The 25,211-nt window shown below is 46.0% G+C and overlaps 1 protein-coding gene across 7 annotated transcripts in view; it reads left to right on the top strand.

Annotated features, from left to right (window-relative positions):
- Positions 1-1,764: 1,764 nt before the first annotated feature.
- The window catches only part of Dnajc27 (DnaJ heat shock protein family (Hsp40) member C27), a 46,070-nt gene continuing 22,623 nt past the window's right edge, over positions 1,765-25,211 (top strand). For 5 of the 7 annotated variants that reach the window (XR_015621733.1, XR_015621732.1, XR_015621734.1 and 2 more), the window contains exons 1-6: positions 1,784-2,027; positions 5,080-5,162; positions 8,289-8,358; positions 16,851-17,015; positions 17,929-18,051; positions 23,261-23,421. Coding sequence is in view for 3 of the 7 variants with exons in the window: in XM_087552527.1 (XP_087408653.1) it covers positions 1,941-2,027; positions 5,080-5,162; positions 8,289-8,358; positions 16,851-17,015; positions 17,929-18,051; positions 23,261-23,421 (689 nt within the window). In the remaining 4 variants the exon portion in view is untranslated. Of the gene's footprint in view, positions 2,028-5,079; positions 5,163-8,288; positions 8,359-16,850; positions 17,016-17,928; positions 18,052-23,260; positions 23,422-25,211 lie in introns of all 7 variants that reach the window. The other 2 variants (XM_087552528.1, NM_206845.2) reach the window with 2 other exon arrangements.

Genomic DNA, 25,211 nt, shown 5'->3' on the forward strand with positions numbered 1-25,211 from the left:
ATGTCAAAAGCACTGTGGGGGCAGGAGACTTCTTCACCTTGCAATTACTGAGAAATTGGCAGCCATCTTTCCCCAGGGCATGAGATAATCATTTGTCAAGCTCTGTTTACATCTGTAACTGAAATTATTGACTAAAAGAATAGTGTGTCTGCCAGACTGACTTTCATTCAAACACTTGCTTTCTGCAATAGCAAGTTATCTTAGAATTTATGATTATACCTTGTCTTGTCAGGTAAGGGGAAAGAGAGAACAAGGTTCTGGTTAAGCTGGGATGTAGGCAGATGTCAGAACCCCACAAAACCTATGCTAGAGAGGGGAAACTAACACCTCTCTCCCCTGCTGCCTCTGCTCCAAAAGGCAACTCTGGTTTTTAACAAGGAAAGAGTCTTGTTCAAGGTCCTTTTCCAGAGCCAGGGTCGGACTCCCTCTTCTCATCTGATGCTACCTTCTTAGCATGATGTTAAGATGGCTCCCTGCTTTTGCAGGCTGTCTGAAACTAGAAGCAGCAATCCATTAAGAATAATCAGGAGAGGAGGGGATGAGATGTGATTGTGTTCTAAACATGTACTTTTTAAAATTATTCCCTAAAAGGGCAACAATATAAAGTAACTATTTACATAGTAATAGCATTTACACTGTAACAGCATTTACCTTGTACTGAGTAGTTATGCTGGCTAGGCTGGGTTTGGGGTGGAAGCCAAGAAAACTCACTTCTATAGGAAGCAGACTGAACAAAGCCATGAGGGGCAGGCTCCTAAGTAGTATTCTTCCACAGCCCCTGCATCAGCTCCTGCCTTCAGGTTCCTTTCCTCTCTGAGTTCCTATCCTAAATTCTTTTGACGATGAACAGTGAAGTGTAAGCCAGGTTAAACACTTTCCTCCCCAAGTTGCTTTGGTTATGGTGTTTCTTCACAGCCATAGTAACCCTAAGACAGTGGGACGGATAATGTAGAGGTGACAAATAGGCTGAGGGTGTGCATACATTGCATAAAGAGTTTTATACAGGTGGCTGAAGAGATGGCTCAGTGGTTAAGAGCACTGACTGCTCTTCCAGAGGTTCTGAGTTCCAATTCCCAGCAACCACGTGGTAGCTCACAACCATCTATAATGGGATCCTTCTTCTGGAGTTTCTGAAGACAGCAACAGTGTACTCACATACATAAGATTTTCTTTTTCTTTTCTTTTTTTCGGAGCCGGGGACCGAACCCAGGGCCTTGCACTTGCTAGGCAAGCGCTCTACCACTGAGCTAAATCCCCAACCCCCATACATAAGATTTTTATACATATAAAATTTATAAAGGTTTTTGTATCTTTATTGGAAACAAGATTGCACAATACTGCCCCACCTGGCCTTGAACTCATAGAGATCCGCCTGCCTCTGCCTCCTGAGTGCCAGGATTAAAGCGTTTGCTTGGAAACCGTCTTTGAGTGACTGGGACATCCGCAGTATCCACTGTGATCCTAAGATCAGTCCTCTGCAGAAATCCCCAGGTCACTGTATTGATGGAAAGGAGGATGGCAGCGAGGCATCCATCGGCAAAGATTCCAGAAAAAAAGCCTTTGGCATGACTGGGCCTTACACTAAATTTCAAAAACTCCCCCTGACAACCACTCTATTTCTGCCATTAAGTGCAGACCAATTCTGGGGCCAGGAAAGGAAACACTAATAGCGCACCAGCAGGACCCCAAGACCCAGTCCTCCTGGGCCCCGCAATGACGTCACGGCGCGCTGTCATCGCGAGACTCCGCTCGCCCTCCGCGGCTCGCCGCTTCCCAACCGCCCGCGTCCGTCCGCGGCCAGGCAGCGGTGGGGATGGCGAGCCGCGGAGCCAGGGTGGTGACGAGCGCAGCGGCTCCGTCATTGGGCGAGGAGGCCTGAGGGACGGGCTGGCTGGGTGCTTAAGGACACCAGAACCCGCGGCCCCAGCAGAGCGAAGGCAATGGAGTCCAACGTGCCGAAGCGGAAGGAGCCCCTCAAGTCCCTCCGCATCAAAGTCATCTCCATGGGCAACGCCGAAGTGGGGAAAGTGAGTACCGCGTGCTGTGAGGGGCAGGACCTCCGCGTGCCAGAGCGACCTACCCATTGGCTAGCAGAGCCACCACTCAACAGCCTGAAGCTCCGCCTCCTCGCTGTCTGCTCAGCATCCTGAGCTCACTGGGGCTTGCGGCCTCCAGAAGAAAACAATCCTGACCTTTTTGACCTTTGGGTTGCTGGCTCTTTGCTGACGTCACTGTTCCTAAGAAGGTGTCTGGGGTGGCCTCTGATCTTTGATTGTATTTTGGAGGTAGTAAGGAGGCCTAGGTTCCAATGTCGGATGATCAGTTTACGTATCAAATCTTTTTTCAGGGAGAGGGTTGGGGAGAGTGGTTGCCAGCCTTGCTGTTTAAAGTGAGGCAGTGAGGCATCCAGATTTAAAGGGATGCTAGATTCTGAAACATGTAGCCCTGATCAGCCTGGGAGCCTATATTCCCATCACCAGAGCATAACAACCCAGTATGTTTCTGGAGACTTGCACTGGCCACCCAGGATCCTGCGTTTTTAATTTCTCATACTGCCACATCCATTTTTCTCGGAGAAGCCTTTAAAAAAAAATCTTTCAGAGTGTTCCATCTGCTGCTTATAAGCTATTAAACTTCCTCTCAGATGGGAAAGGCAGGGTGACTTAAGGCTTTCCCTAAATGAATTTAGATGCGTATTACTCGTTTTCTTCCCTTAATGTGCGGAAACTTGGTTAAGAATTCCCAAGGTCGACAGACAGTGACAGGGAAGGGATCAGAAGAGGAGTCCTTCAGTAAACCAAATGCAGAAGGCCTCTAAAGAGAAAGTGTACATACTATATAAACCAGTGCCCTGCACTAGAAGACGCTCAGCAAATATTTATTGGTGTTTTACTATTTAGCACGCTCCCATTCTACTTAAGTACCTTCGTGTACGTGTTAACAAAACGTTCGCTGAAGATTAACATTTATTGACTACTAACTATTTTCCAACTCTCTTTTAAAAAGCAGAGAGAGTTGGGAGTATAGATCAGTTGGTGCTGTGCAAACATGGAGAGCAGTTTCACATCCAGAACCCCTGAAAAAATCTTTTAATCCCAGTGCTAAGCAAGCACAGATGGTTGGATTCTGGGACCCACTGACCAAGTAACCCAGCCTAATCAGCAAGCCTCGGGTCCCGAGAGACGTTGTCTCAAAAAGAAAGATGGCTAGCCACTGGAGAATGACACCAAGCACTTGATTAAAACTCCCTTCACTACCTAAATTTTGGCTTTCCGTGTAGATAAATGTTGGACAGTTTTGGAAAATGTGCTTAATACATTAAATGAAACTGTAGCCACTGGTTTATTCACTATTATTTTAAAGAAATATGTTTTCAAAATTAACATAGTATGTAAAGAGATACAAGGTCGCTGATGAGTGAGGGTATTAGGTAATTTCAGGTCCAGGTCCGAGGAGACTTTGAAAATTGGCATGGGACTTTGGGGTGCATTGACTGCCAGGGCAAGAAGCTGAATTGAGTTTAGATGAGGGGCACAGAGAACTCTCAAGTTGCCCAGAGAAGGAATAAGCCCTCGGGGCTGAGCTGGTGTGAAAACCCTAACTGTATAAGCCTAGTGGCCTGAGTTCAGCTCCAGAACCCAGGGTAGGAGGAGAGAATCAGATTCCAAAAGCTGCCAGGCTCAATGCGGCCTGAGAGAGCTCAGCAAGTAGAAGCACTTTGGACTCCTGCAGAGGACCAGCATTCGGTTCCCAACAGCTGCCTCAAATTAGATGGCTCAGCATTGCCTGTCTCTCTCTAGGGATTTGATGCCCTCTTCTGTACTCTACTGACACCTGCATCCACAGACATACACATGCACACAGTTAAAATTGAGCTTAAACATTTTAAAGTAAGTCTTCATGTGATAGAATTCACATAGAGTTCACTTATTTCAAAAATACAGTTGATTGATTTTCATTTCATTCACAGAGTTATGAAACCACTACCTTGATCAGTTGTAGAATATTTTCATCATCCCCTGGAGGGAACAAGCCCCAGCAATTAACAGACTCTCCCTAGTTCCCCTAGCCATTAACTCACTTCCTGCCTCTATGGATTTGCCTGTTTGGGCGAGTTCATGTGAATGGAGTCATATACTACGTGACCTTTCACTCCAGACTTCTTTGACTTGTATAAGGCGCACCTTTGCTGTGGTATATATTAATATGTTCTTCACGTGGTAGAGATGTATTCCATCATGTAGATGTCATATATTCATGTGAGTTTTCGCTTTTGGTTATGGGCACTAAAGGTAATTATACTGTAGACTTGAGGTCTTAGGCCCTGAGTCAAATACGACTTTAATATTTTGATCCTTTTTCACTGGCGGAGTCCTGGCTCGATTAACAGAGCTCGATGTAGGCAAGACCAGCTACTGTCATGTCTTGTTAGCTCACTAGGGGCCTGCTGACTTAGGTGATGGCAGGATGTTTGAGTAGAAACCATCCAGCAGATGCTTAGATGTGGGCGTGGGAAGAAGCGAAGGCTAGATATGGGTACTTAAATGGTGTTGAATGTGGAAGGCCGAGAGAGGTCTGCAGGAGACAAGGTCAGAGCGATGGCCGTATAACAGAAAACACATCCACATTTAGTGTGAGGCTAAGAGTTAAGTTTTTTTCTTTAAAATCATCACTTGTGGCCTGGTTGGTGGCACATGACTTTAATCCTAGTACTAGGGAGGCAGAGACATGTTTGAGGCCAGCCTGATCTACATAGCAAGTTCCAGGCTAGCCAGGTCCCTCTTAAAACCGAAGTAAAAACCTCACCTCTTATACTTGTTTCAGGCACATTATAGCTTTTGTTTTCTTCTTGTCTTTTGGGGGTTGTTTTAGTTTTGGGTCAGTCTCATGTGGTTGAGGCTGGCCTTGATCTCTTGATGCTTCTGTTTCTCCAGGCATCCACTGCCACGGTAGCCAGTTGTTGCATTTGGAAACTCTTCCATTTTAACTGGGGTGACTGAGGAGGCCCTAGTGAAGAAATGTGTTGTTTCTAACAGCTTTCCAGAGTGTATTACTAACGTGTGCATCTTGATTTTCTAGAGCTGCATTATAAAACGCTACTGTGAGAAGAGATTTGTGTCTAAATACCTGGCCACCATTGGGATTGACTATGGAGTCACAAAGTAAGTATATTGTTCCTCTGGCCTGTGCATTATACAGCTCTCAGACTGGGTCCTAAGATAGCCTGCATCTCCTTCAGAGCATGGCGTGGGGTACACTGAGGGCTTTGAAGGTAAATCTGAGAAGACAAGACTAAGGGACATTTTCAGGTACGTGGTGCTGTGCTCTCAGCCAGCTGGTGTGTTAGGTGCCTGCCAGGACAGACGTGGTTTTAGGTGTAGCCCGGCAGTGATGAACAGGCCAACACAAAGCCTGACTGGCAGCTGGAGCATCTAGGACAGATGTCTGCATAAGCAAGCCTGACCAGCAAGTGTGGTTTTAGAACTGTGGAACCCAGCATGTAGATCTGAGAAGAGTGAAGTTGGGGATCAGGGGAGATTTGTTTAGAGGTGAATCAGGAGTGGTTGGAGAGAAAGTAGCAAGGGAAGCCCCACTGAGGAGTAGAATCAGGACAAAGAGCTCATTCCTTACAGACTTCTGTGCCTTCGGCCCCTGAGCACCTCTTTATCAGTGAGGACCTTCGTAAGTGACACACGTTAGCGTTTTCTGTGTTGTCTGTGGTGGTTGATTATTTCTGTATGTTTAAGACCCCTGACTTGAGAAAGGGGTCTCTTTTGCTAATGTTATTATTCATTCTTTGAAAGTTTTATGCGTTTGTATAATGCATTTGGACTAATCCACCCACCAGTACCTCCACCTCTGCATGGGTGTGAGGCCATCCACTCTCGGGGCAACCTACTGTGGCCACATCCCCAAAAGAGAGTTACTTTCCTCCCTCAGGAACCATCAACTGCCAACAGCTCCTCCACCAAGGGTGGGACCCCAAGGGTCCTTCATCCATGCTGGGATTTAGACTGGCTTCATCTGGTCTTGTCCAGGTGACCCCGGGGGCTGTGAGTTGATGTGTACAGCAGCCTCGTCATAACTGTCAGCAGCTGACGACTATCTTCCCCCTTGCCAGCTCTTCCATGCTCTCTGTCACCTCTTACCTGGGTTCCCTGAACTGTCTTGGTCAAGGCTGATAGAGAAGATCACCTACAATTAAACATTCCTAGTTATTGATACTTGTCCCTTTGACCAGTTTTTCCTTTCTGGTTAACTACTCCTTACAGAAGCTTCTCTGACCAAAGTTGAGAGCAATACAGGTCTGTGGGTCTAAACATAAATATTGAGAAGTTGGTTTGACAGAATGACTATTAAGCAAAACAACAAAAGTTATTTGTGTCTTCCCAGGCCTCATATATAATCCGAAAGTGGTTGGTTACCTTCATGTCTTAGAGTCTTATTGCTGGGAAGAAACGCTATGACCAAGGCAACTCTTATAAAGGCAAACATTTAATTGGGGCTGGCTTACAGTTTCAGAGGTTTAGTCCATTATTATCATGGTGGGAAGTATGGCAGTGTGCAGGCAGACGTGGCGCTGGAGACGGACCTGAGAGTTCTGCATATGGATCTGCAGGCAGCAGAAGGATGCTGTGTCCTACACTAGGCATATGTAGCTTGAGCATCTGAGACCTCAGAACCCACCGTGACAGTGACATCCCTCCTCTAGCAAGACCACACCTCCTCCAATAAGGCCACACCTCCTAACAGTGCCACTCCTAGGACCAAGCATTCAAACACATGAATCTGTGGGAGCCATTCCTATTCAGACCACCATACCCATAACTGCCATGCCACTGTTACACCAGTGGACGTATCTTGCCAGGCAGATTGGTATTGTAGCAGTAGGTTCCACCACCAGCGGAGATCGTGATCTCTTTTCTCCCCACATCCTGTACACCATCTTGTGGTACATATAACCAGCCAGCAGGGAGGGAATATCCACGTCAGTCACGGTTTATTTCTTTATGTCCTACATCCAAAGTGAGTCCTGTAAAAAGGGATTTGGTATGTTTTCTCCAAGGGCCAGGTACAGTGCTTCTCCCTGGTGACTGCTCAATAAATATTGATATACTTAGAGATGAAAAAATTTATATCAGAATATGAAGGCAATATTCAAGAAGGTAGATAAAATTGGCGAGGTGTATGTATAGCAGAATGTCAGTTGTATAAAGCACAAGGTCGAGTTTACCTATGTCCTAGACTGCGTTAAAGTCGTTCAAATCTATGGTAAAGTAGAACCTAAAAGTTCTATATAAATTCTATCACTGTTTTCAATTGAAAGCAGCAGGAGATGTTTTTGAACACTTTTCTCTAAAGTATGCAGTTTATAACTCTTGAATGAAAGTTACAAAGCTCTTCATTTGAAATCCTCATTTCTTTCTAAGTTTTTCTTTCCTGTTTTCTACTTCAGAGCATAGGAGTTCATCAGTGATGTGGTGGGGCATTCTATCCAAGGCAACTTTGATTACATCTTATTGACAAATGGAAATTGCTATGTAATGCCATAGAATTGCGACTTGTTTGTTTGTTGAGTCAAAGTGAATTGAATTTATTCAATAGGCTATTTTGTGTATTACTAATTTTTTTAAAAATGTGATTATCCCGTGATGAGTATTCTGAAATTCCTTCCCAAGGAAGACACAAAGAATGCTTACCCCTCCTCTCAAGTCTCTATGGCTAACCAAGGCAAGATTCCACCTAGGAAACCGACTAGTTTATTTTGCTTACGTAGGTAAGGGGTCATCTATGGTGTGGGTGTTCCTCTCACAAAAGTTGGCACCAGAAAGTCTTTACTCTGCTGGGATGAGGGCTTCCTCTAAGCTATATAAATGCTACCCCTAACCCTCAGTGGGTTACTCTAGCTCTTCCCCAAGGCCATGTGCAATTAAGGCAGAGTTTCATACAACAGGTGTTGGGGAGCAGGAAGAAACTCAGATGAGGGTCTTATGACCCCGTCCCCATGACAACCTCAGCTGGGGAGGATCCTTTGTAAGTGGGGAACTTGTTGGTTCAGGGTTGTACACTGAAGCATCTGAGGTGGAAGGTGGGTACTCAGGGCTTATGTGTTCCAAACAAGGAGGCGGGGTTTATGATCAGCTTGCTGGCTCCTATTGTAAAGTTTATCTGGAGTTAAGAAGAGGATGAAGAAACCTCTGGAAATGTCACTCCTCTTTCCTTTTGAAATCCATAAATATCAGTACAGAAACACGACCTTTGAGATTGTTTCCATCTGAATCTTTCAGGGTCCAAGTCAGAGACAGAGAAATCAAAGTTAACATCTTTGACATGGCTGGACATCCCTTCTTCTTTGAGGTAAGAAAGGCTTTTTAGGAAATTTAAATCTATAAGCAAACAAAAGCAAAAAAGCTGGGCAGTGGTGAGCACCTTTATCCCAGGAGGCAGAGGCAGAGGCAGAGGCAGAGGCAGAGGCAGAGGCAGAGGCAGAGGCAGATGGAGTTTGAGAACAGCCTGGTCTGCAGAGTAAGTTCTAGCCAGCCAGGGCTACTGAGGAACCCTGTCTCAAAAGACAAAACAAACAAGCAAAAAGAAAACTTTAAGTCCATTTAAAAGCAAAACAAAAATCCTGGGCAGTGGGGATGCACAGCTTTAAGGTAGATCTCTGTGAGCCAGCCTGATCTACAAGGTAAGTTCCAGGACAGCCTGGGCTACACAGAGGCACTGTCTCAAAAAACAAAACAAATAACAACCACCATGGCAGTAAAAATAAACTAAAGGAAAAACCGAAAACCTAAGTCCAACATTGACATTGGAGACAGAGGGGATTAATTGAAGTGACTGGTATTCAGATCATCTGTAAAGTTAGCTCATATTAGTGGCTTGCCTCTGAGTCTCAAGTTAGTGGATATTCCTTGATCACTTAGACTTTCCTGGAATAGAGATGGAAACTTTCATGGCTAATGTTTCAAACATTTTAATGTATCAGCCATTTCCACCGTAAGAGGACGCTGACCTTGTACCTTATACCTCAGCCCAGGGTGTGAGGGGTCAGTGATCACAGTCCTGCATGGGCAGTAGCAGCTCAGCAAGGTCACTCTTTGACAGCAGGGTCTAGTGTGACCTTCCCTGTCACTCCCCAGCCACGCTGCTTCCCAGGAATAAGCCGAAGCAGCCCTGCTAGGTGCATGTTCATCTGTGTGGCAGTCCCCAGACGGGCACGCACTCCCTGTTGGTGACTTTTGCTAGCTTGGCCACTTCACTTTTGTCTGTATTGTCATTATTTCCTTATTCCTATTAGCTCTGGTGTTATGTGGCTCTTTGCTCCGGGTTCTTGAGCTAGAGCCCGAGCTAACAGTTGCAGACCCTTCTGTGCAGCGAGCGCTGTGGTTCTCTCCTCAGCATCGCCTCCTGTGTCCGTCACACTGCATGATGCCTTCATTTTCATTTGGTTCAGTGGACTGGGGTGAGGGCGTTTGCCGTTCGTGTGTTTCACAGCTTCTTGAATCTGTATGCTGTGGATGGCTCTTAGCACTTTTAGACATTCCAGCCATGCTCGCTTTGGAGGCAGGTTCCCCTGTCTCAGATGCTCACCTCACTGGGGCTGCGGCCACCATGCTTCCTGTTCTTCATTACACTTCTCAGCTCCACTGTTCCTATCGATTTCTTTTAGTCCAGTAGGTCCCAAAGTCCCTGTTCATTCATTCATAGTCCTGTGTCCCAGTCCTCCCTCATGTCTCCTCCACCCCAGGTATACACACACACACACACACACACACACACACACACACACACACACACCCCACTCAGATTGGGTGATTTTTGCTGTAATACTGATTTTTAAAAATTACATTATTTATTTATGTGTATATGTGTAGGCACATGTATGCCATGGTGTGTGTGTGTGTGTGTGTGTGTGTGTGTGTGTGCGTGCATGTGTGTGTGTGTCCTTTCACCACGTGGCTCTTTTGGGAATAGGACAGAGTCATCATGCTGGGCAGTGAGCATTGCCTGACTGGCTGCAAGGGTCTCTGCGGTAGTCTCTGACTGCCACAGACAGCAGAGCAACAGTGTGCAGGAGGCGAGGGGCAGTTCAGTTCAGCACGACTCAGTAGCCGGTGTTCAGACTTCGGGAGTCTGACCCTGAGCAGTTTATTTTAGGTATATTTAAGTATAGCACAATGGGTAAAAACCTTTCCTGGTGATAATGAACTCAATCCTGTGTGCACAGTAAAGCCCAGAGTGAGCTGAATGAACTGGGTGTGGCTGCACCAAAATCCTTTGTAAAGTACATGTGACACTTGTTCTGTGATGAGTTCTGTGGAGTGACCAAGGACAAGCTCAGTATGGGTTTGGGGGAGGGTCCTGTGGGGTCTTGGCTGTACAGATGCTACAGAGGTTACCAGACTGTTAGCCAAGCCTACTCCCAGTCTTCTGAATGGATAACAGGTTATACGGCCCTGCCTTTAAAGGTGCAACCCTGTGTGTTTACATTCCAGAGTCCTAGAGCTTATCTGTGAGCACGAGGACCTCCATACCTCCTACAGCTGGTCCCCCCTTCACTGATTTTTCTCCTATCTCCTCCATTCAGCTAGTGATCCGTTCAGTTAGTGATCTCAATCACTAAACTTCTTATCTCCACGGTCACAGTTCACGTTTCTGCAGTCTTGACCAGGGCAGGAGATGCCCCCACCTCTCCCCACATAGGTGTTTGGCTTTTGTTTGTGAGCTGCCTCTTTCCTGTGTCCTTCACTAGTGAGGCTGGGCTTTCCTCAGGCCTTTGTCTGTCCCTCATGGCGTTCTCTAGACACCTAGAGTTGCTTCTCCACATCTTGGCAAAAGAATCCCCAGAACTCGCTAGCATGCCATTCCTCTGGTCCCAAGGACCTTAGCTCGTCTGCCTTAGCTTCTGTCCCTCAGAGGTTTTAGAATTCATACTTTATACGTAATGTCCAGGATTTTACCTGTTCTTACCAAAGAGTACAGGAACGTATGGCTGCTTCCGTCTTTTGAGAGGGACTTTTTAATGGTTGCATAATTTTCTACCTTGTGAATACACTAAGATAGAGAGGTAAAACAACTCCCTTCTGTATGGGAAGCTTATGCCGGGTTTAATCAGTTTCCGAAGCTGAGCCTTTTGTCAGTGAAAAAGGCACAGAGTTCTGGTTGATTTTAAGGCTGACCTAGGTGTTCTGAATATCAGAAATACTAATGTAGATCTTGACTTATACAAAGATCATCTCATTGGAAAGTTAAACGATGTCAGCATACTCCTAAACACAGTGGTCATCTGCCAGTCACGGCTAGCTGTAAGTCAGTTTCTATGCTAGACACTGGAAGCACAGAGTCCCATGTTCTTGTGGAGTGTAAGTATGTTCGAGAAGTATTCCTTAAGCCAGCGGCAAGTGCTGGCTCATTCAATACTATGATTCAGTGTCTCCCAGGGTCAGAAAGTCCTACTGAGGAACATGACATTGGAACTGAGAGGCTGCGGGTATGCTAAGACTTACACAGGGTGGGGTGTGGTAGTGTCTGGAGAACAGGGAGTCATGACAGGTTTGCTGCTTTGTGAGCTAACCCTGTCCAGAGCTAAAGCTTGTGGCTGCCCTCCATTTGTCTGCAGCAGGCTCTGGCCTTGCCTTTGAGGAGAGAGACTAAGTCTTTGTGGGTGTCCCTGTCAGCTGATGTTCACTAAGCTCTAATACATCATTCTAGGTATGTCTGATTGCAGCGTCTCAGCTCCCTGTTCTATATTTGACTCCTATTAATGCAATCTAAAAATACTTTGGGTTTTCAGGAGTTTGTGAAAATAGAAGTATTAATTAAGAGAAACTCCTTAAAGTTACCTCTTCTGCAGTACCTTGTCACAGACATAGTCTGAGCTCTCTTCATGTGTCTTGTAGTTGCTGTCTGTGGTACAAACCTTCCTTTTTGACAAAACCAAAAACACTCTCTTCTTTCTAAACCACAAGCTCACCAAAGTGTGTCCTTGCTCAGCACATATGTTGTGAACACCCACAGACATCCCACAGTCCCCAGCTTCCTCATCCCCTGATGGAACTTCCACTGTTACCAGCCCCCTTGACAGGTTTCCCCAGGGGCTTGCCAGGGGCAGCAGAGCCTCTCTTCCGTTGAAGAACATGCAGTCTCCTTTAGATGCCCTCATAGGAACTTTCTGAGACCTCTGTAGTATTGTATTACATTAGAAGCTGTCTCAGCCTTTGCCCTTCCCTTAGCTTCCTCACTAAACTTCGTTGTGATAAGTCTCCTGCCCATAATCGGAAGCTGCTTCAGAAGACTAGAGTGATGGAGCTGTGGGGTCTACTGAGACATCTGTTTTGACCTTTTCTTTTTACAGGTAGGGAAACTAAGGCTGGGGTAATAAAACAACGTACCCAAGACCATGTAGGTAGCTAGTCCTGAGCTTAAACCTGAGTTTGAGCAGTAGCTGTTGAGCTTGCTTTAATCTATCTCTCTCTCTCTCTCTCTCTCTCTCACACACACACACACACACACACACACACACACACATACACTCACACTCACACTCATACACACACTCACACATACACTCACACACACTCACACACACATATACACTCACACACACACTCACACACACATGCACACACATACAGACACACACACATAGAGCCTCCCCTCACTCACATACACACACACACACACACACACACATACAGACATACTCATTCATGCACTCACACACAGACACACACACACATAGATCCCCCCCTCTTACACACACACTCTCATACACTCATGCATTTTCTGGAGACATGACCCGCAGTGAAAGTCTCCTCCCCCTTAGCCTCTGCTCTTGTCCTCTGTAGACATCTATATGTTCAGCCACTCAGTGAATCAGTGAATGTCCATTGGCCTCATGGGTGACCAGGAATAGATATATCCAGGTGCCTTGACCTTAGTGTGGAACACAGCTGATGCAAATGCTGCCAGCTGTGCAAATGGCAGCAGGTGACAGGAGTGTGCTACACGTGCAAACAGTAGCCAAGCATGATGGTGCATGTGGTAATCCCAATACTTGGATGTGGAGTCAGGAGGATCAGGAGTACAAGTCATCATCAGCTAAAATGGAGTCTTTGAGGCTAGTCTGGGCCACAACAGACCCTATGTCCAAAACAAACAAAAACAAAAATAGAGGATGTGGGGGTGGGGTGTGTAAGGTGAGGTGGGAGTAGAGGAGAAAAGAAATAGAGACAAGTGTAACAGCTGTGGTGGTTTGGAGGCCAAAGAGTTTACCCTCTGTTCTGTTCTGGAAGGTAAGATGGTGAGAAATGGAACAGGAGAAACCACATATAAAATACAACATTATACTCAAAAGATTAAAGACAAGAACTCCAAACGGGGGACTGGGGGCACAGCTCAGCAGTTAGAGCATTTGCTGCCCTTGGAGCAGGCCAGGTGTGACTCTCAGCCCACATTAAGTGGCTCACAACCTCCTAGCTCCAGAGGATCCAACACCCTCTTCTGACCTCCATGGTCACCCATACCTTTGTGTGCTCTCTCTCTCTCTCTCTCTCTCTCTCTCTCTCTCTCTCTCTCTCTCACACACACACACACACACACACACACACACACACACACACACACATACACACACACAAATATTTTAAAATTTTAAGTCTTTTTTTTTTTTCTTAAGAAGCAGCTCTGGCATGCACCTTTAATTCCACTGCTCTGTTTTTTTCTTTTCTTTTTTTTTTCGGAGCTGGGGACCGAACCCAGGGCCTTGTGCTTGCTAGGCAAGCGCTCTACCACTGAGCTAAATCCCCAACCCAATTCCACTGCTCTGAAGGCAGAAGAAAGTAACTCCCTTTTAAGTTTGAGGCCAGACTGATGCATGGTGGATATCAAAACAGCCAAGGTTATATAGCGAAACACTGTCATGAGCCTGCACCCACCCCCTCCCAAGAAAACAAAACAAACCCAGCCTTATAACCCTGTTCAAATGAGATTGAGCTTCAGAGGACTTGGGGTGGGGAAACAACTAGGGGATTTTGGGCCAAGGCTGTGAAAAGATAAGTTACAATGTGTCATGGTGCTGGGAAGACAACAGGGAGGATGACAGCAGTGTGGTGAAGGTAGTGTTGCACGGTGGCTGCTGACAGGAGAGCGGACAGCCCAGCTGGCCCAGAGACCACAGTGCTGCTTCATCCTGACTTCCCCTATTACGAAGGCTCCTGTGGTTCAGGTAAGTCTGGGGCTGCCTAGCAGAACGGAGGTCCAGAAACTGAAGGGAGCAGACTGATCTTGAAGATTGTTACAGCTGAACCTATGCACATGGTTGATGGCGCTGAACTGTAAAGAAAGCCAGGAAGAAAGGAAGAGGGCCCAGGATAGCATTTGGAGAGGATTGGTATTTGACAAAGCAGAGAAAAGGAGTTAGTAGAAGATAATTTATATGTATTTTATTACATGTATAATATATATAAATATATTAATATTTTCTATGCTCTCATGTACGTCTGTGTACCTGGTGCCCTTGGACGTCAGAAGAGTGTTGAATCCCCTAGAATTGGAGTTAAGCACATTGTAGGCCACATGTGGGGGGTGGGAATCAAACCTGTGTCCTCTGCAAGAACAACAGGTGCTCTTACCCACCGAGCTATCTCCTAAACTCTGGTGGAAGAGAATTTAAGAGGCTAGGAGGATGGCTCACTGGGTAAAGTGCTTGTTGCACAAGTATGAGGACCTAACTTTGGATCATCAGTACCTACATAAAGTCAGCTGTGGTAGTACACACCTGTAACCCCAGGGCTGTCCAGGCCCAGGGGCTCCCTGACTATCCATGAATAGCAATCTGCAGGTTCAGTGAGAGCGTTTGTCTACAAAATACTGTGCAGAGTCAGAGGAGGGCACCTGATATCAACCTCTGGCCTCCACATGCACACAGGCAGTGAACGACCTGCACATGCAAGTGTGCCTGCATATATGTACACACAAAGACAGATGTGGAGGGAGGGAGGGATGGGTGGATGGATGGATAGACAAATAGGATAAACACACCTGGAAGATATGATGTGGGAGCCAAGGCCTCAAAGCTCTGGCATAGTAGGGAGAGTCACCAGCTGCCAAGAAGGGCAGGGACTACCCTTTGAGGAGAGAGATTATTAATCATTATCCTAGTCAGTGTTCTGTTGCTATGAAGGGACACTGTGACCACAGCAACTCTTACAAAGGGAAGCACTGAACTGGGGCATACCTACATGGCATATCAACATGGCAGGAAACATGGCAGCATGCAGGCAGATGTGGTACTGGAGGAGCTGAGAGTTCTCATCCACAGGCATCAGGAAGAAAAGAACAGCTAGTGTGTCTGGTCCCTTGAAACCTCAAAGGCTACCCTCAATGACACAGTTACTCCAATGAGACCACACCCACTTCAGCAAGGCCACACCTCCTAATCCTTCCCAAGTAGTGTCACTCCCTGATGATCAAGCATTCAGATACATGAGCCTATGGGGGCCATTCTCAGTCAAACCACACAGCCATCTTCTGCTTCTGTTGTTTCTTACTGTGGTGGACTGCTTCTTAGATTTCTGTAATTTGTGATAGAACCTTATATTCTTGGTCAAGGTTTTTGTCAGCTTATACTTTCATGCCCAGTATGAAAGATAAATGCCGGGGTTGGGGATTTAGCTCAGAGGGGTTGGGGATTTAGCTCAGTGGTAGAGCGCTTGCCTAGCAAGTGCAAGGTCCTGGGTTCGGTCCTCAGCTCCGGGGGAAAAAAAAAAGATAAATGTTTCCCTCCCCCTCCTCCATAGGGTTTTATTATATAGGTCAGATTTGCTTCAGACTTACTATGTAGCCAGGGTGGCCTCAGACTCACTGTGCAGTCTAAGCTTGCCATAAACTCACAATCCTTTCTCAGCCTCTGAATGCTGCTGTAGCAGACATTGCCACCATCCCCTGCTTCTTCACTTCTGAATACTTAGCTGGAGTGAGTCTGAGTGCATGGGGACCTCGTGAAAAGAACATAAAGCTATGTTCTCTGCCAAGGTTCCGACTAGAATTCCTGCCCACCCAGCTTCTCGCTGCCTCTGCCTGCTGAGTTCACCCTGCACTTCTGTCAACTCTTCTGAGAGGTGCAGCCATGTGCCAGAGGGAAATGGCCATTTCTGATGAATTGTGTGAAGACAGTCAGAGTGCAGAGAGGAAAGGGAGAGGAAGCTGTTGTATTGTGTTCAGGCGCTGTGCTGAGTGTGTTGCCTTCATGATCTCCCCTGGTGCAGCCACTGTACAGTGTCCTTTTACAGATGAGGAAGTGCATGAAGGTCCTGTGGTCAGACCGTGGTCACACCTCTGGTCGTGTGGACCTAGAGCTGCCTGCCTTCTCAGCTGTGCTCCTTGCCATCTGATTGCACTGGCTCTGGGGTTGGGGGCTGAAAACTGACGTTCAGCCCTGGAACAGTCTGGGAAACCCTGCTTAGGATGCTGGTTAACCGGCTGTGATGTGTGGTGGCAGCTGCCATCCACAGTCATGTCGTTCTGCTTGAAGCTCCTTCTGACTGTTCACCTGCCTTCCCGACACGGTTTTTACATGACTGTGTTTCTAAGTCTGCCTACAGCTAGAGAGTGCTGCCTCTGAGGAGCCAAGCCCTGTTTCCTCCTCAATATTCTCCTGACCTACAGATCCGTTTGTTTCATTTTTGATTTTATATAAAGTCCTCTCGGAGGCAGTAAATACTGAGGTACAATAATGAGTACTTCAAATATAAAAAACGACCCAATTTGTTCATTAGTAACTGTGAGGTGCATCCTTACAATGATCACAGCGCCAACTCCTCTTGCCTCTGTTCTTCCATCCGCAGGTCCGAAATGAATTCTACAAGGACACACAAGGTGTGATACTGGTCTATGACGTTGGGCAGAAAGACTCATTTGACGCCCTTGATTCATGGCTGGCAGAAATGAAGCAAGAGCTTGGGCCTCATGGGAACATGGAGAATATTGTCTTTGTTGTATGTGCCAACAAGGTAACTGCTTTGAATTGGTTTGTTAACAGAGTTGTGCTTTTGAGGACATGAAAAGGAAAGAGCTGGGTATGTGGCTTAGCCAAAAATTCCAGGACTCAGGAGACAAAAGCAGGAGGCCTCTGAGTTTGAGGCCAGCCTGAGCTATCTAGAGTTCCAGGCCAACATGGCTGGTTTCCTGTCTTCAGTCTTCAAATACACACACACACACACACACACACACACACACACACACACACACACACACACACAGAATGGGGGCGTGTTATTTTTAACATAGAAATCAGTAGCCTTAGCCAGGCACAGGCCTTCAGTCCCAGCATTCGGGAATCAGAGGCAGGATTTCTGAGTTCAAGGCTAGCCTGGTCTACAGAGTGAGTTCCAGGCCGGCCTGAGCTACATCTCTAAATAAATAAATAAATAAATAAATAAATAAATAAATAAATAGTAGCCTTTGAAAACATGTCTCTGAGACAAAACCCACAAAAACCTGGCCTAACTGGATTTTTGTTCATTTTTCTCTTGGGTTCAGCTTGAGGAAACAGTCTAGGGAGTAAACAGGAAAAGCTTAATATTTGTACCTTGACTCGGTGGGAGGGGTAGTTCATGGCAGACAGCAGACCTCAGGATGGCCTCAAACTCAGAGGCCTCCTGCTTTTGTCTCCTGAGTCCTGGCCTCTTGAGTAGGACATGTAGTGATGCAACTTTCACAAAGCACACAGCTGCTGCTTTCCCATGGGAGGAAGTGGAAGTGTGGTCTGAATTAGATGGAGAACCCGTCATTGGGCTTTGTTGTTTGGTCCTATTTAGCCTGAGTTTTATACGGAGCTCTGAGGCTCAGGATAAAGACCTCACTGGGCCTGGTGTAGTGGGACAAGGTGGATCCCTTCTCTGTCCCCTCCTGACTTTATTTCAGATTGACTGCTCTAAACACCGCTGCATTGATGAAAGTGAGGGGCGTCTCTGGGCTGAAAGCAGAGGGTTCCTGTACTTTGAAACATCAGCACAGACTGGAGAGGGGATCAACGAGATGTTCCAGGTAATCAGACGCCATTCTAGGGTTCATGTCAGCCAGCGGGGCAGGTCAGGTAAGGTTCTGAGAAGAAGCAAAACAGGAATGGGTGAGGTGGAGGGACAGAGAATCTGAGCGATCTGTTGAAGGGCAGACCCGGTTTATCATCTTAGTCACCTGCTGTCTCAGATACTGTCCTCATCACTGTCAGAAACACCTGAGGAGAGCAACTTAAGGAAGGCAAGGGGCTTAGATACAGCTGAAGAGGACAGGCCACTGTGGCTGGGAAGTTATGGTGACAGGAGGTTGAAGCAGACACACTGAGGAAACAGAGAAAGGTGAGCACTGACTGGAGCTCTGCTTGCTTGATTTCTATTCAGTCCAGGACTCCATCCCATGGACGGTGCTCTCATGGTTTGGGTGAGCTTTCCTAGCCCAATGTAGAAAAGCCCTCAGACTTTCCCCCGTGATTCTAAATCCCATCAAGTAGACACTCACAGTGAATTTCACACCTGGGGAAATTCTTCAAGGTGCTTCGGACCTCTCGAAGCCTCATGTTACCATGGACCCTAGGGATATTTAACTTTTATTTTGTTTGAAATAAGGTCTCACTATGTTGCCTTGACTGTCCTAGAACTTGCTATACAAACTGGGCTGGCCTCAAACTCAAAAAGATTCGCCTGCTTCTGTCTCATGAGTGCTGGGCTCAAAAGCATATGCCACCACATCTGACTAGACCCTTGAAATCTGTGTCTTGAAGAAACACTCCAGGTGTTGGTGGTGGTCATCAGTGTTAACAAATCACTGTGCTTCGCTGAGTTGAAAACCAGATTTCAAAACCATCTTTGGATAATGGTGGTACATTCATATGAAGCCTTACTGTGGCAAGTTGACTCGCAGAGCAGCTCCCAACTCGATTGTTTAGAGAATAGGAGGCCATCATTGCAGAATCTAACTGGTCACATGTAAAAATCCAAAGGCAGTAGAAGGATGTGCTCACATGCTAGCCTGAGTAGATGATGCTTTCTTGTTAGCCTGTGTATGTGTGTATACATACATGTTTAGGTGTCCTCTCAGGTGTGTAGAGAGGTCAAGTGTCTCTCTTGCTTTCCACCTTTTGAGCTGGGGGGTCTCTTGGTGAACTGGAGCTCACATCTAGACTGGCAACGAGACAGTCACCAGGATCCACCTGTCTGCCGCTTCCCCACTTTAGCTCTGCGGCTATGGGCACTGACCCTGCTCCTGGCTCTGTAGCACCAGTTGTCACTTTTAAAAACCTACTTTTTAAAAGCTACTTAGAACAGTAAGTAATAAAGTCAGGGTCTGAGTATAGGTCCCTTTAGAAGGTGTCTTAGTTAGGGTTTCTATTGCTGTGGTGGAACAGCATCACCAAGAAGCAACTTGGGGAGGAAAGGGTTTATTTGACTCAGGACAGGAGCTCAAGCAGGGCAGGATGCGTGAGGCAGGAGCTGGTGCAGAGGCCTTGGAGGGCTGCTGCTCACTGCCTTTCTTACCAAGGACCACCAACCCAGGGACGGCTTCACCCACGATGGACTGGGCCCTCCCCCATGGTTCATTAATTAAGAAAGTCCCCTCCAGCTGGGTCTCATGGAGGTGTTTCCTCAACTGACCTCAACTTTCTCTGTGATGTCTCCAGCTTGGGTCAAGTTGACACATGAAGCTAGCCAGTATAGAAGTGGGGGTGTGAGTAAACTGTTTTTCTTCTTGTGAGTATATCTGACATTTGGGGAATTTTTAGCTTTTCAGATACTGTAGTTATTCTGCAGAGTCAGTCTTAATTGCTGTGTGGGATTGTATTGATTCTTTCTCACAAGAGGCCACTTCTGCAAGACAGGTGCATGCTTGGCTGGCAGGATTTGCTATGCTTCCTCTTCTTTTTTTTTTTTTGGTTCTTTTTTTCGGAGCTGGGGACCGAACCCAGGGCCTTGCGCTTCCTAGGTAAGCGCTCTACCACTGAGCTAAATCCCCAGCCCCTTCCTCTTCATTTGAGCACACTGGGCCTCACGTTCACCATGTGTGTGGTGCGCAACCATGCAAGTAACACTTGACAGCTCCAGATGTTCACATACCTCACCTTGAGATGTGTGACAGTGTGCGCTGGGTATTGTTTTTGTTTTATGTACAAGAGCATCTCAGTGAGTGCATGGAGTAACTGTGAGAGACAACACTTCTCTTTCCTTCTGGTTGAGTACTTTAACTACATAGTCAGAGATCATTTGATTCACATACACAATGCTTCACTGTGCAAATCAGAATAGCTGGCATCTCCTTAGGGTAAACTCCATTCTCCTCTGGCCTCACTCATACGCTAATTTATCTGTCTGTATTTACCTTTCCCCATTTTTGCTGCTTTGGGGCATCTGTCTTTATCTCTGGTTCGCAGGCCATGCTGAGGGTCTCTATATATATTCTACCTGGGATTTGTTCATTTTCTGAGATCGCCTGGTGCCCATGGAATCCAGAAGAGAGTTTTGAGTCCTCTGGAGCTGGAGTTACAGTTTGTTGTGAGCCACCATGTGGGTGCTGGGAGTCAAACACAAGTCCTCTGCAAGAGCAACACTTGCACTTAACTCCTCCAGCCCCCACACCAAGAGAATAGGTATTTTTTCATCAAATATGGGAAGCCTTGCTGTATTTGCTTTGGCTTTGGTGTGTGTGCATGTGTATATGTAATGCCAGAAGACAATGTTGGGGTCATTCCTGAGGTGCTACCCCTTGTATTTTTGAGTCGGAGTCTGCCACTGGCCTGGAGATCATGAATTCACCTGGGCTGACTGACCAGCAAGCCCCTGGATACCACCTGCCTCTCATTCCTTAGTGCTGGGTTACAAGCCCACATTACTGTGCCCAGCATCTTCAGACACCAGTACAGGGCATCGGATCCCATTACAGATGGTTGTGAGCCACCATGTGGCTGCTGGGAATTGAACTCAGGACCTTTGGAAGAGTAGTCAGTGTTCTTAAGCTCTGTGCCATCTCTCCAGCCCTGTGCCCAACATTTTTAAAAAGGAGATTAAACTGAGGGCCTCATGTTGTACAGCAAGTGAGCTGTCTCTCCAGCCCATTTTTACAAAGATTTATTTTTTAATTTTTTTGTATATGAGCATTCGCCTATCTGTCTGTGTACTGTGTGCTTGCCTCATACCCACAGAGGCCAGAAGAGGGTGTTGGAGCCCCTGGAGCTGGAGTTTCAGGCTGCTATAAGCTGCCATTGGGTACTGGGAAACTGAGCCCAGGTCCTTTTCAAGAACAATGAGTACTTTTAATGCTAAGCCATCTCTCCAGCACTCAAATAAGGTATTTTTTAAAGATACATATTTTTGTTGTATTTTTCTTTACCTTCTTTCAGCATTTCTGAAGAATAGCTAGTTGTTTTGAAACCTATTAAGTCCAGCATTTGAACCAGTTCAGATTCAGGTCCTACTGAGTGCTTTCCCCTGACATTGGTCATGTTTTCTTGTTTCTTTGTGTGGTAGTGGTATTTTGAAGGCAACATTGTAGAGATCCTGCATAATTCCTTCTTTCTCAGAAGAATATTGTTGCAGAAGCCATATCACAGCGGACTCCTGTAAGCTTGCATTTTTGTTTAAGGTCAGAGATCTGAGGGAAGCCCTGAGTGCACTCTACACCTTCTAATTTGGGAGACTTCAGCTCCCAAAATCTGTCTTTCCTCAGTTGTGTTAGTTCTTGGCTTTGGGTTTAGTTAGGGTGTGTGAAAGTCCTGAGGTACAGCCTTTCTGTGGTGCCTCTGGGACTCCACAGGTGTTGATTAGGTGTTCTGGGAAGGCCAAGCTCAAGTGTCTTGGGCTAGTTTTTCCCCTAGGGGAGAAAATGGGTTGTATTCTTAGTTCCCATCTGGTGAGCCTCTGGAGGCCTCAGTTTTCATATGAATAACAGTTTTTAGCTAGAAATCTTGGAGGAAGCCTCACCTCAATAGGGTCCAGCACCGTCTGTCACCTTCCTGCCCAGTGCCTTCTCTGCTGCTGTTCCACTGCTATAGCCTCATACTCTGATCTCTGCCTCCCTCTCTCAGTGGGACTCTGTGTCTGTCTGATCCAAGTACAGCCTTCAGAAAAGAGTTAGTGGCTCACTTCAGTGACTTCATGTTTGCTGTGTCCACTGCCTGAAAGTAGCAGCCTTGTGCCTCTGTTCAGCACACACTACAGAGCTGCATGTGGTTCGACACATGTCATCCTAGTACTTAAGAGGCAGAGACAGGAGGACCTTGTGTTCAGTATTACCCTCTGCTATGTAGCTAGTTCAGGGCCAGCCTAGGCTATGTGAGACCCTGTCTCAAAAAACAAAACCAAAAAAATTCAATATTGTTTATAATGCCCAAAATGCTAGACAACTGGCTAGTCCAGGAATAGGGAATTAAATGAGTTTGCTATAACCACGTAATAGAATACTGAATCATTAGGAAGCAAAGAAGGACCTAAATGTAGGAAGATTCCCTGAAGGAGGTGCTAGGGATTGAACCCAGGTCCTTACTTGTGCTAAGCAATCACCCTACCACTGAGCTGTATCCTAAGTCTCATTAAGTTACTGAAGCTGGTCTTGAACTCACTGTATAGTTTGGGCAGACCTTGAACTCCTGCTTCTCCTACCTTAGCCTCCCAAGTAGATGGGATGACAGGCATGCATACCAGGCCTGGGCAAGATGGATTATGAAGGAAACTGCAGACTGCTAAGCATTGTGTTCATCTGAGATCTTTGTGTAAATGTTTATGTATTTGTACACAAGATTTGCTGGTAGCAGATGTTTCTGTGGGGATACTAAAATATGCTAATGATGGCTATATTAGGGAGAAAGACTCAGGGTAGAAAAAGACTTTCTATTTTACTATTTGAGTTTTTCTGATAGTGTTAGTCTATTACCAACTATTACCAACTTCAAATGTGTTTCTTTGAGAATAGAATCATTTTAATTTTTTTAAATTAGTAAATTTTAAGCTAGCTAATACTTTTCTGTTTTAAAAATATGTAGTTAGGGGGTTGAGATTCAGCTGTAGGGCACTTGCCTAATGGTTAGGGCACTTCTGTCCTCAGTGCCAAGTGGGGGTTTGGGGAGGGGGAATAGTTCCTTTAAACAGTCTTCCAGTATCTTCCAACTGAAGTGTATTTCCTTCACTTGTGACTTTCAAGAGTTACTGAAGTGTGTGAAAGGAGCTCCCGTTTCAGAGAATCATCTCTGAGGTGTATTTTCTTCCCACAGACCTTTTACATGTCCATAGTTGACTTGTGTGAAAATGGGGGCAAGCGTCCTACCGCAAATAGCAGTGCTAGCTACACCAAAGAACAAGCGGACACCATTCGCCGAATCCGGACTAGTAAGGACAGCTGGGAGATGCTGGGAGTCAGACCTGGGGCCTCAAGGTAAGCAGTTTTAGGATGCTTAGTTCTGGAAGAGACCGGGGCTCTCTTCCAAAAGTTCTACCCAATCTTTCTCTTTCTGATTGGTTAGGAACTTGAAGATGTCTGGAAATAAGTTTCATAAGGACTCTACCCCGCTAAATTAACACAGAGAAATGAAACAGAAGGCACACTGCCTGCTGAGCCAGCTATGTCCTGTTTCTGTGGAAACACTTGAGGAGATGGCTTGCTCCACCTTTGACTGTGTTGAGCAAGAATCTGACATAACCTAAGAAAACTTTATGAAAAGTAATTTTTAAGTCATAGAGTTTTAGAAGAAGAAAGATCTTTCAGCTTGCTCTTCTTATTCTAGGGAACTGGGTTTCGGTGAGATGGGTGATCACTGAGGCCCCAGGGGACAGCAGTGTGTCCTGACCCAGGAGCACTGTCTGCCTAGCTTCGTTCTCATGAATCTGCTCGTTCTCCGCTGTGATTGGGTTATGTGTAGTTACCTGTTGTATTCTAAAGACTTGTTTAGGAAGAGCTGGGCATAGTCGCACCCTGTACTCCCAGCACTGAAAGAGCACAAACTTGAGGCCTGCTTGGGCTGGTCAAATTCTTTCTCAAAAGGAAAAATAAAGAGAGAGCTGGGGGTATTTAGTTCAGTGGTAGAGAACTTACACACACAGCTCTGGGATCAGTCTCTAACACAGAAGGAAAAGGAAAAGAACGTATTCTTCGTTGTGCAAAAACAACTCATTGCTGAGTGTGGTAACATAATTGCTAATGATGCATGACTCGTGTGACTGGTTATAAGGGTATAAGGGTTTCATTTTGTTTATTTTTGATGTTTTTTGGGGAGCGAGTTATTTTGGATTTTTTTTAAGCTCTGGCTAGGCTGTAACTCACTGTATAGACCAGGCTGTCTCTAGCTCACAGAGGTCCCCTACCTCTGCCTCTTAAGTGCTTAGGGTCTCATTTTCTCATACTACCCTCCTATGCGTCTCCCTTCGGCACCTTGACTGCCACAGTGGAAACACTTGACCTTGAAATTGCATGTCAGAAGCAACCTCTTTTTCTTCTTAGCCTCGTGGCATAGCTTCACAACCAAGGCAAAGGGGGAGAACTGGGAAGGCTGTTGGAGGGCCACCTGGACCTCCCTGTGTGTCAAGAGTGCTCAACTCATACTGTGAAGGGACTCAGATGGGCTCGTGCATGCAGCAAAAGTTTATTGGTGTCTTAATTTCCCTTTGAACTCTCTGTAGTCTAATTCTGAATCTTCTTTGTCATTTGCAAGTGCTATTGGCTCCACTATTAAGGAGCCATTTCTTCACCTCCTTACTCATAGATTTTAAGTAGTATGTATTGAAGAAAAAGAAAAGTTTGGCTCTTTATTGACTTTAGTTAACTAGAATCTACCAGAGCTTCCAGGGTCCCTGTGATTTCTGTTTCCATAACCCATATAAACACAAGTTTATCTTTACACAACCATGTCTATCAAATGACATTGAGCACCAACCCTTAGATTGTTAAGTTCTGGAGAATTCTGGTACTTGTTTGGAGCCAAATGTCATTACAGTTCTTCAACTTTAAAGAAACCTTACTGTCTGTAGGTAGCACTGATACATTGTTGACACCTTACTGTCTGTAGGTAGCACTGATACATTGTTGACACCTTACTGTCTGTAGGTAGCACTGATATTGTTGACACCTTACTGTCTGTAGGTGACACTGATACATTGTTGACACCTTACTGTCTATAGGTGGCGCTGATACATTGTTGACACCTTACTGTCTGTAGGTAGCGCTGATAC

Source organism: Rattus norvegicus, chromosome 6 (genome assembly GCF_021556685.1).
Source record: "Rattus norvegicus strain SHRSP/BbbUtx chromosome 6, alternate assembly SHRSP_T2T, whole genome shotgun sequence".
Taxonomy (NCBI): domain Eukaryota; kingdom Metazoa; phylum Chordata; class Mammalia; order Rodentia; family Muridae; genus Rattus; species Rattus norvegicus.